This window comes from Oryza brachyantha, chromosome 10 (genome assembly GCF_000231095.2).
Source record: "Oryza brachyantha chromosome 10, ObraRS2, whole genome shotgun sequence".
In the NCBI taxonomy this organism is placed as follows: Eukaryota; Viridiplantae; Streptophyta; class Magnoliopsida; order Poales; family Poaceae; genus Oryza; species Oryza brachyantha.
In genome coordinates, this window is record NC_023172.2 from 5,532,838 (window position 1) to 5,543,719 (window position 10,882).

At 42.7% G+C, this 10,882-nt stretch overlaps 1 protein-coding gene across 1 annotated transcript; it reads right to left on the reverse strand.

Moving 5' to 3' along the window:
- Positions 1-8,518: 8,518 nt before the first annotated feature.
- LOC121055610 (protein PYRICULARIA ORYZAE RESISTANCE 21-like) lies at positions 8,519-9,483 on the reverse strand. The gene is made up of 3 exons (XM_040528494.1): positions 9,444-9,483; positions 9,254-9,335; positions 8,519-9,063 (listed from the first exon to the last, which is right to left on the reverse strand). The coding sequence occupies exons 1-3, from the start codon at positions 9,453-9,455 to the stop codon at positions 8,660-8,662; spliced, it is 498 nt and encodes a 165-aa protein (XP_040384428.1). The 5' UTR covers positions 9,456-9,483; the 3' UTR covers positions 8,519-8,659.
- Positions 9,484-10,882: the final 1,399 nt, after the last annotated feature.

A 10,882-nucleotide genomic window follows, 5' to 3' on the forward strand; every position in this document is an offset into this window, starting at 1 on the left:
GAGCTATCAAGACTGCCAAAACTTTGGAAACGTGCAGAGATCGCCAGCATTGGCTATGAATCCAATCATCAAACCTTGGCCGTTCAGAGGTTGGGGCTTCGACGTGATCTGACAGATATACCCTCCGTCAAGCAAAGGACATAAATTCATACTAGCAGCTACAGATTACTTCACCAAGTGGATTGAAGCCATACCCCTGAAAAGGGTGACTTCGACTGATGTAATCAATTGCATCAGAGAACTTATCATCTAAAGATTTGGAATTCCCCATACCATAACTACCGATCAAGGGTTAGTCTTTATTTCGGAGGTGTTCCAATAGTTCGTTGCCGGTATGGGAATCAAGCTCCTTAATTCATCTCCTTATTACGCTCAAGCTAATGGACAGGCAGAAGCATTAAATTAAAGTTTGACCAAGTTGATAAAAAGAAAGATAGCCGAGCAGCTCCGGAGATGGCACAGATCGCTAGCCGATTCGCTCTGGGCTTATCGGATGGCATGTCCTAGGTTAATACAGGTCCTTCCTTACCAACTGGTATATGGGCATGAAGTAGTGCTATCGTGGGAGAATAACATCGGCTCCAGGAGATTGACTTTTGCAAGATCAGCTGACAGCCGATGAGTACTACAACCTCATGGTGGACGAGTTAGAAGATTTTGCCCAATCCCGGTTAAGGGCGCTCGAAAAAATAAAAGAAAACAGGGCTCGAGTATCAAGGCACTACGGCAAGAAAGTTAAGTCCAAGACATTTGAAGAGGGTGAATTGGTATGGAAGTTGGTTTTGCCGATCGGGTCCAAGTACAATGTTGTCGGCAAGTGGTCACCTAATTGGGAAGGACCCTTTCGGATTCACAAATGTGCGCCCAGAAATGCCTATATGCTGGAAGGATTGGACGGAGAAGTGTTCAGAAGAGAATTAAATGGAAAGTATCTAAAAAATACTACCCGAGCGTGTGGATTAATTCGTGATCGGCTAAGCCGATTAACGCAAAAGCCGATATAGCCAAGTATCGCCTCAAGATGGCTGATGTCGATACTTAGAACAAAACTTCATCACGCATCAAGACAAAGACAGCAATTGTCGCAGAAAGAAAAAGGGGTAATATTATTAGTTGCCAAGAGCTGCCAAAAGTGGCAGGTTCTTCTTTGGTGGTAAGGGTCTCCTTGACTTCGGCTAGTTGTGCCTCCAAATTAGTTTTCTTCGCCTTCAAGCTAGCAATGGTGGGTAGCATTCCCAGAGCAGCCAATTGGAGCTCGTCTAGTTTTGCCTTCTTAGCAACAGCCTTTTCCCGATCGGCTTGTATCTGCATCTGGGCTGAGACTTGGGAAATGTGATTGGTGATTCACTGATGGGCTCAAAGTACGTATAGGAAGCCAGTGGGACTCGATGTAGCCCACCAAAGCAATTGCATCGATCAGATCATCAGGAAGCTGATCTTGTATTTCTTCGATTCTTGACCTGATCGGTCCGGCGTTGTCGGTCAGTGTGTCGATCAGGTAGTCCAGCCTTGCTAGTATGTCGGCGAGTTGTTCACCGATGTTGGCTGGCAGGGCAGCGGAGGCATTAACATCTGTGTCGGACGGGTCAAGGTACTGGCCAATGTCGAAAGAGAAGAAATCATCCAAGCCCTAGGGAAAAAGTCTCAGGTAAAGCAAAACACGAGAAAGTAACAAGGTAGGCTGAGATGAAGTTACCTGGATCGCAAAAGCAACATTGGTAGCTTGGGCAGACGTGCTCGGGACCGCGGTGCTCTCATCCACGATGGCTGTCGGCGTTGGAACAATATCAGCCATTGGAGATGGTGAGCTAGGGACATCAGGGAGCTAGCACGATAAAGGGAATAAGGTGTTAGCCGTAGACACTAGCCCCGATTGAAAACCCATTGGAAACTTACCTGTGGTGAAGATGTTGCTCGCCAGGAGGGCCGATGGACTACCATCTTTCTCTTCGTGCCAGACCTCAAAGTTGGGGCAACCACCATGGGCCCAGGAGCCGGGCTTGCTGCAGCAGGCGCCATATCGGCGGCAAGAATCGAGTGGGTGATGTCGGTCGACACGAAGGCAGTATTGGTCCATGGCTAGGTGGGTGGCAGTATAAAGAAACTGGTAAGGTAAAATGATTAGTCGAATGAAGGAAAACATTGCATGCCGGAAAGAAAAGAAAAAGGGTGATGACCTGTTACTTGGCCTCAGCGTCTGAATCCTCATCAGCAGCGACGTCAATAGCTGCATCAAGGTCGGCCGATGTAGTTTCCATTGGCATGGCCTATACAGCTATCTTGGTTTTTTTTTTTGGTGGCTTTACTGGTCCTTTTCTTCCTCTTCATTCTTCTTGGAGGACTTGGTGGTCCAGTGAAGTTCTTGATATATTCTGAGGGGGAAGGAGCACCGTGACCAAGGATTGGAGTGGCTGACATGGAATACTCAATCGGCTTACCGCTACGACTAATCATAGGGGAAGCTAAGGAAGCCTGCATGAAGTATACAAGCGGTTAGACAAGTAAAAGTCGGATATTAAGAATAGGGATAGCTAAAGGCAGGATATGTACCTTTGAGTCTGAGAAGATATAATCGGAGTCGATCCGATTGATGTAAAAACCGACGGGAACGGGCAAATTTCAGACCACAAGTCATCAAAGGTTTGCAAGGTTGAGACGCCGTATCTGAACTAGGATGTGGAACCAAATGGGATGGTATCGACCAGCTTTTTCATTCTGTCATATTCTAGGGCCGAGCTAGTAGATCCCCTCTTATCTATTTTGCCGATGAAGAACAAATCGGCTACAACTTGCCCGCATCCAAATTGTCTCGCTGCCAATGTCGGGTGATAAAATTCATAGGAAGGTTTAGCTAACCTGCCCATATGGAAGCTTATTGGGAGTAGGCAAGGTTTGGCGACAGTCATAATGGTTGCCTAGGAACACTTGTCTGAAAAAACTTCTTCGAGGACCAGATTACTTGGGATCTCGAACTCGCCAGAACCGTTGTAGGCAAACCAAGTGCAAGCATTCCGGTCTGGACTCAGGTAACATATGCTAAAGATGTGGGCTAATTGAACAGAAAACATCCGGTCGCCAGGGAAAGAAGAGAGAGCTTCTCCAAATGACATGCATCTTCGGGTAACAGGGGACTACGATTCTTGATAGTCTGATGGGAATTTGCATTTGCTGAGAGCCGAGAGTTTTAAAACTTTGGAAAAATACAGCCTCAGCCAAAGCTGCAGAAACCACCATGGACCAGCCACATGCCCGATGGGTTGCCCAGTCGATAGCTTCAATGTAACTTGGTGTAGCATCTGATATAGTGTGTCCAGTAAGAATCGGCCTAAAGGGAGGATGTTGCCGTTGGCTAGGTGTTCTGCCAAGCATTCCATGTTGGTAGTCGGCCCGAGAGTCTAACCGCAAAATACAAACCATTTGAGCCATGGGTTGAGGAATGCGCTGTGCTCTCTGTGATCAACTGGTCCACTCGGTTTTCGATGGCTCTCTATGTATTTGCTCCATCCACCAGCTCCTTTCGTCTGCAGGCAATGCTAAAAGTTGTTCCTGAGCTGGTAAGGGTTGGTGGTGGCGGTAATATTAAGGCCGGTGAGCATGACCACGTCCATTAGTGTAGGGGTCATTGGCTTGTGTCCGAAGTGGAATGAATTGAGTGCATCGGACCAGAAGTAGGAAGCACTGGCCAAGAGAGCCTGATCTTTCTCCATCTCTGATAGAGACAAGCCGATGCAATGCCATATTTCCATTTCCTCCCATTGGGTCCCATTGGCTTTGTATACCATATTATGCCAGTTCCTCCATCCTGACAGAGTGCTCGGGAATGACCTAAATGACTAGGTCTAGTCTGAGGTGCTGAGCTGGGCCTTTTTGAAAGGGGATTTTAAGGGCCTCAGAACAATTATGTTGGTTGGATCTAAATTTCCTACTGGACCAAGGAAGAAAAAGGGGGCATTGCGGCACCAAATGAGGATCTGAGATTTTTGGTTCTGGAAAAAGGAGAGAAAATAAAAAGCTTTCATGAGTACGATAGGAATATAGAAGTGATAGGCTAACGATTGAAAGATGACTGGAGGAAAAAAGGGAGCAGTAAACCCTAGGTTGAAAAAATAGAGCGCCTGATGGTGGAGAGGAAAAAAAGGGGGCCAGGGCAAGGACTTACCTCGGGATCTCTTACGGGGTGTCCGGTGATGAGCTTGTGAAACCCATTGCTGCTGGCAGAGACTTGATGCGATGGGGTTGGTAGTGTCTCGGAATGACGGAATTATCTAGTGCGTGGCGGCGGAACACCTAGCGATCTCGCAGGAGGAGTCGGAGGAGGTTGAAGGAGAGAAATGGCGAGGAATGTCTAACTTTGGGAGGGCAAAATCTTATAACGCAAGCCAGCGGAGACGACCGTTAGCACAGTGCGCCAAAACAGGGGAGTCATTAGACTGTACCGTTGCAACAGAGTGAGCTGATAGCGGGTATTGGTTACCAAAAGAGAAATTTTGGACCAATGAATTATTCCGAAATTGGGGGGCATGTGTTAACGATAGATTTTAGCAAATTACCATTATGTATTGAAACGTGACTGAAGACCGAATCAGGCAACGACGGGTGAATCCACTGGAGGCAGGAGACTAGACGTCGTGTGGATGTAGCCGATAGAATCCGAATCGGATAGGAATTGGAGTCCGATTGGGCCCAAGGCTTAGAGATAGATTCGGTGTTAGTTGTGAGTCCGTCTAGATTAATTAGGCTTTATCTTAGAGTTTGGTTAGGATTTTTATATTTAATTAAAGTCCGAACAATACAAGTTAGTTAGTAATGGATTCTTATCCCGATAGGTGAGTTAACACCCGGGGTTATAAATGTGTGTGCCCGGGGTCCTTGCAAATTATCTTCAGATCAATCCAATTTGGCGCATCGCCTCAAAACCTTCAACTGACTTGAGCTTTGGGCGCGGGGTTTGTCAGCTCGGAATGTAAGTTCTTGTTCGTCAAAACCCATCGATCAAGTGGAACAGGACTATTTCGGTTAAGTCCGATCTCGTGCCTGGTTGATCGGCGGGATTAGTTCTATTATTGCTTTAGTCTGTTTTAGCTTGAAGTAATAGTAGTTCTTGATCAAATCCTCGCGAGCTCTTCTGTTTGATTTGTCGGCATGATTTTAGTCAACTTGATTTTGTTTCGGTTTGGTCCAATCAATCTGGTTGGCTGGGTTTGTGTTGACAGATTAGATCGAGCGCTCTTGAGGGCTTATCGCTGGAGTTTTAGCCAGCATTATCTTCAGTAATTTGTTGATTGGTTCATTCAGCTCATTGATCTTCATGTTTTCTATAATTATATTGTGCTAAATTGCATACTATCTCGGTTAAGTCTGATATATGTTATTTGGTGCGATGCTTATAGAGGTTTGTCCGATTGGCTAGGTTTAATGGATTAGTTGGTAGATTACGCGGGCTTGTTGTCTTCTTATTCACATGTTACCATGATTAGTTGATTACATGTATGGTTATGCTTATATCTGTACTGTCTCGATTAGGTTCGGCCTTCTAGATCTGGTATGATCATGCATGTTATTGATTATTATTGTTTATGCTAGTAATTAGTATAGCATTCCGGTTCATATTAAATTCCACACTTAGTCTTGTATCGGCTATCGATTTTACGTGAGATAAGCACTAAATTGGCCCGATCAGCTGATTAATCTTAAGATTGTCTTAGTTGGGTCGGATCTTTTAAGATTAATTGGTTGGTTGGTCCTTTTAGTGTTTATCCCACTTCTGACTCAGCCAATTGAACATGTTTACCTTCACTATCATGAAATTCATCTAAAGCTGATTGTCTAGCTCATCGGCTAGGGTCCTGAGGTGGTATCGACTATCTGGCCGATAGCGGTTTCAGAGTTAACTGTTTTCCATGCTATATCTTGTCAGTTATAGAATCAAAGTAACTGGCACGCCTAACATTTCTGAGAATTAGGTCCTGCACTAGAGTGGTCTAAGATTGATTCTCAGGTCTACGTGTGTGACTGTTGATTGCCATTTTCAATGTCAACAGTCACTTGATTCAAAAATGTACATGAAGGTTCAAGACGGAATCGACATTCCGAATCAAAAGCTAAATCGTAACATGTATTGTGTTAAGTTGGAGAAGTCACTTTATGGCTTAAAACAATTGGGCAGAATGTGGTACAACCGATTAAGTGAATTCCTATCACTAAATAGATACAATAAAAATGATGATTGCCCGTGCGTCTTTATCAAAAAATCCCCCACAGGATTTTCCATTATATCAGTATATGTCAATGATTTTAACATCATTGGCAATAAACAAGATATAAATGAAGCACATCATCATTTAAACACAGGATTCGAAATGAAGGATTTGGGTAAAACCAAATTTTGCTTAGGTCTACAACTTGAGCATTTACCTTCAGGAATCCTTGTTGACCAAAGTACTTGTACCCAGAAAATATTGGAGAAATTCAATATGGATAAGTCATATCCCTCCAAAACTCCTATGGTGGTTCGATCTCTAGACGTACAGAAAGATCCATTTAGACCAAAAGAATATGGAGATGATGTTTTAGGACATGAATTTCCATATCTTAGTGCTATAGACGCACTAATGTATCTTGCAAATAGTACAAGACCGTACATTGCTTTCGCGGTAAATCTGTTAGCAAGATATAGCACTGCTCCTACCCATTGCCATTGGACTAGAGTTAAGAATATCTTCCGATATCTTAATGGCACAAAAGATTTAGGATTGTTCTTCAAGAAGAACAAGGATGCGACTTTAATCGTGTATATTGATGCTGGTTATCTATCTGATCCCCACAACGCCAGATCACAAACAAGATTCGTACTTTTATAACGTGGGACAGCTATTTCATGGAAATCTTCGAAGCAAACCCTGGTAGCCACTTTCATGAACCATAAGCATCACGTGAATGTGTATGGCTTCACAGAATGGCTAAGGTATTGGGTCATTAGAATTACCCACCATTATCTATGAAGATAATGCCGCTTGTGTTGTTCAGATGGAAACTGGTTAAGAGCAACATCACTAAGCATATTACTCCTAAATTATTTTATCCTCATGAGCTTCAGCACCATGGAGAGATAAAAAACTCGCAAACTAAGTCATATGATAATCTTGCTGATTTATTCACAAAATCTCTACCACATTCCACATTCTCAAAATGTATTGAAGGAATTAGTATGAGGAGACTTAAGAGTCTGCAGGATTCATGGAGAGTACCTCTCTCAAGAAAATAACCTACTCCCATTATATTATACTCTATTCTTTGTATGAGTTTTTACCCCTTGCGTATTCTCATTCAATGTTTTTAACGAGGTAATATTAACACAAGCTCTTAATATATCACGTTATTCTCCTTATTTTTTCTATTGGGTTTTTGAGGAGTTTTTACCTGATATATCTTAATAGTGAATTATACAATATCTTTCCAAGATTATATTTACAGATCTTTCAAGTCTAGATTCGATCAAGGGGAGTGCTATGAAATATTTGGAGTGATCTCATCCATCCAAGGGATAGATCTAATCCATCCAGATACAAAGGAGGATACCCGAAGGAGAAGCATTCTTCACGTGTATATCTCCAATTAGCGTCTTTCTAGAATAAGTACGACGTTTCCCAAACTTCGTACGCCACGGTTCACACCGTATCCCTCTATATATATTGAATTAACGATGAATGAGAAGATCGATCCCATTCCTCTTCCTCTGTTCCTCTGTTGTAGTCTCTCAATTTTAACAGTGACAAGATAGTGAAATGATAAATGGTCAATATTCCTTTATAGACTTCAAACAACCACCCTTATTGTCTTGTTTTTCATTCCCTGTTATTTTAATTGCGGCAACTCTAGAGTCGGGACTAGCACTCCATCCCGGAAAAACGATATATAGTGTTTGTACGTTCTTTTATTAGTGTACATCAAATCTGTCACAGCACAAGATAGAGAAGCCTAGTCAGCAAAACCAGCAAATGGACTGAAATATATATACCCGAAACCCTACTATCAAACAAAAGAGCGGAACTGCTTCCTCGAAGTAGCCAGTATAAACGTAGAAGTTACAGCACAGCTTACCTTTCAAGAGATAATGGTTATTTCCTCCAATTCAGCTGGGTACAAGATAAGATGTTTCGGTTTTTGTCTACATCTAGTCAAAGCCAAAATATTTTACAGAAGGATAATTAGAAAATATATATTTAGCTTTGAACAATATTTACTTGAAAACAATGTACTACGAAAGTATATTTACATCCTACATAAACATTAAAATTTTCCTTTATTAATATTACACTCTAAGCATTTATTGTTTTTTAATAGTTGAAGTTGGATCGGTAATGTGCTCAACAGTGACAAGTTTTTTTTTGAAATCGTGTGAATCACACGGGGTGATTATTTGCGACATATTTATGAATCGTACCCTATAATAAAGAATATGATTTCTCACTAGCAAATGACAGCGTCAATAGTTAAATGCACAAAGGCAAATCTGTACTCTCAATTATATTTTTTCTTACATGCAAATGATGCTTCTGAATGTTTGGTCTTATTCCTCTAATTAGTACTACATACTAGTGTCTTGTCTTCTGAAATGTACCATGGGATGGGATCACGAAATCACCAACGCACAAGGCCCTCACATGATACTGCAAATTGGAGACGGTTCGTCATAGGCGCACTGGATACAGGAGCGCCCTCCTGTGTTCGGCGCGCCATAGCACAGTGGTGCAGGGGAGCAGCACCGGCAGCCACAACCGTGGCAGTGCGCGTGGCACAGGCAGACGCTCCCCAGGGCCGTGGGGGTGCCGCATGCGCTGCAGAAGAACGCCCTCGCTGCCGACGCCGGCGCGGGTGGCGGCGGCGGCGGCGGCGGCGGTGGCGCCTCCTGCTTCTTCCTCTCCTCCTTGAGATGGATGTCCTTGATCACACTGCCGGCCCTGCGGTGAAGCTTGCAGGGGAGCACGAGCGGGTCGAAACCGCCGGAGACCGTCACCGTCCCGGCCTTGTCGTCGTACACGATCGCCCTGATATCCTCGCTCTCTGCACTCGGCGGCAACAAACGCCGGCCGACCGTGCACAAACGCTTCAGAGTTAGTCCATGCAGCAAATGGGTTGTGCCAAGAAGACAAGTAAACATTCAACTGCAAGTATAATCTGCATTTTTTTCCAGCATAATAAATCATCCTTGAGAAGGTTATGTACATTACAGGTGAAAAGCAGATCAGATTACCTTGCAGCTTGCACAGAGTTTTCCGGATCTTTTTGAATGACCGGCAGCAAGAGAGATCAACCGTGATGACCAGCGAGGACACCTGTGTCCAAAACGTGAGTGCAACAAACAGATCAGACTTAGTAGTAAGGAAAAGCAGATGAGAAATTTGAAGCATTATGAGAGTTGAGAATAAAAAGCTGACTCTCACCTTGTCTGCCATTTGTGTTGCCTTTCTTGGGTGTTGCGCTTGCGCCTCTGCAAGGAGAGAAGTTCTATCACAAACATTGGGCGTATTTAACCACTGATTACACCACTGATGTGGTGCCACGTGTTGATTGGTTAGTATGTCTCTGTATGTTAGTTCGGTAATAACTAGAAAATGGGACCGCCTGCCAGGTGATCTAGTGATATTTGTATTTGTCAATCGAATTCATCAGCCATTGGATCTGCATCCATGGTGAAATAAAAAAGAAAGAAAAATTCAGAGAAGTCCACAAAATAAGTTGGTTTTGGGCTGTCTACTATAATGGGTTTTTGATTTATTTTTTTTAAGGCCGCCAATGGGCCAGGTTTTTTTCATTGTTTTTTGCGCTTATCTTGTGAACCATGTTGGACGGCCCCCATTTTATTATTTTTAGTTCGTTGCCTGATTTATAATCGAGTGCCTCTAGAATAACATGCTTTCAGCAGCAGAACATTGATAATGAAACACATGACTAGGTTTGCGTTCGTTTTAGCAGGTTTTGGGGTAAGTTATCGGACACGGAAAATATAACTAATAGATTAGTACATGATTAATTAATTATTGATTATAAAAAATAAAAAATAGATTAACATGATATTTTAAAGCAACTTTTCTATAAAAAAATTTCGCAAAACTCACACCGCTTGACAGTTTGAAAAGCATGCGTGCAAAAACCAACGATGGATACGTAGGTGGGACAGCCAAACGTGGCCTAGTACCAATACAAGGCAGCCTCCCAATTGGGATCCTCTACACTTCTGCAGTCCTGCAGAGGATCCATGCGCGACAGCCTCCCATCTCTGTTCCATGCTAGTTCGCGTACACTGCCATGTTTTTTCATTAGACTTGCATTTGATAAACCTTGATCTCTCATGCATGGCAGTTGTCTGAACCCTTCATGCTTGCTTTAGTGGGTTTTTTTTTCTGTTTTATGTCATATTCCACCGGCCTAAAAGAAATTGCTGCACACGAATATAAAATAATCACAGTAAGCTCAATAATCCAATGTACAAATATTAGTGTAGCCAATTTGCTAGATTGCCTAATAATTTAGCAAACATAATTTCCACTGATAGCGCAATAACTTAAAAAAAAAGAAACAAGGAAGCAACAACACACACCTTCTAGATTTTGTGGTCACATAAAATGCTCCCCAAACCCATTGAAACTATGGTTGCACTTAATTTGTACTGAAGTTGCACTTTGTTTACACTAAGGTTGCTTATTTTCATTTTATGCAACTATAGGTTAACTTGTATGCAATTTTAGTACATACATTCTACAAGTATACGTGATAGATAATTAAAAACAAAAAAGAAATCAAAGTGCTAGTAAATAGAAAAAAATTAGTATACACATTCTAACTACTAACACTCCCCTATGCGCAAAAACTACACTCCCGT

Excerpts from the sequence above, each read along its gene's own strand:
- LOC121055610 (XM_040528494.1), bottom strand. Across the intron at positions 9,064-9,253 it reads AACTCTGTGCAAGCTGCAAG|AGAGCGAGGATATCAGGGCG; the intron begins GTAATCTGATCT and ends CGCCGAGTGCAG.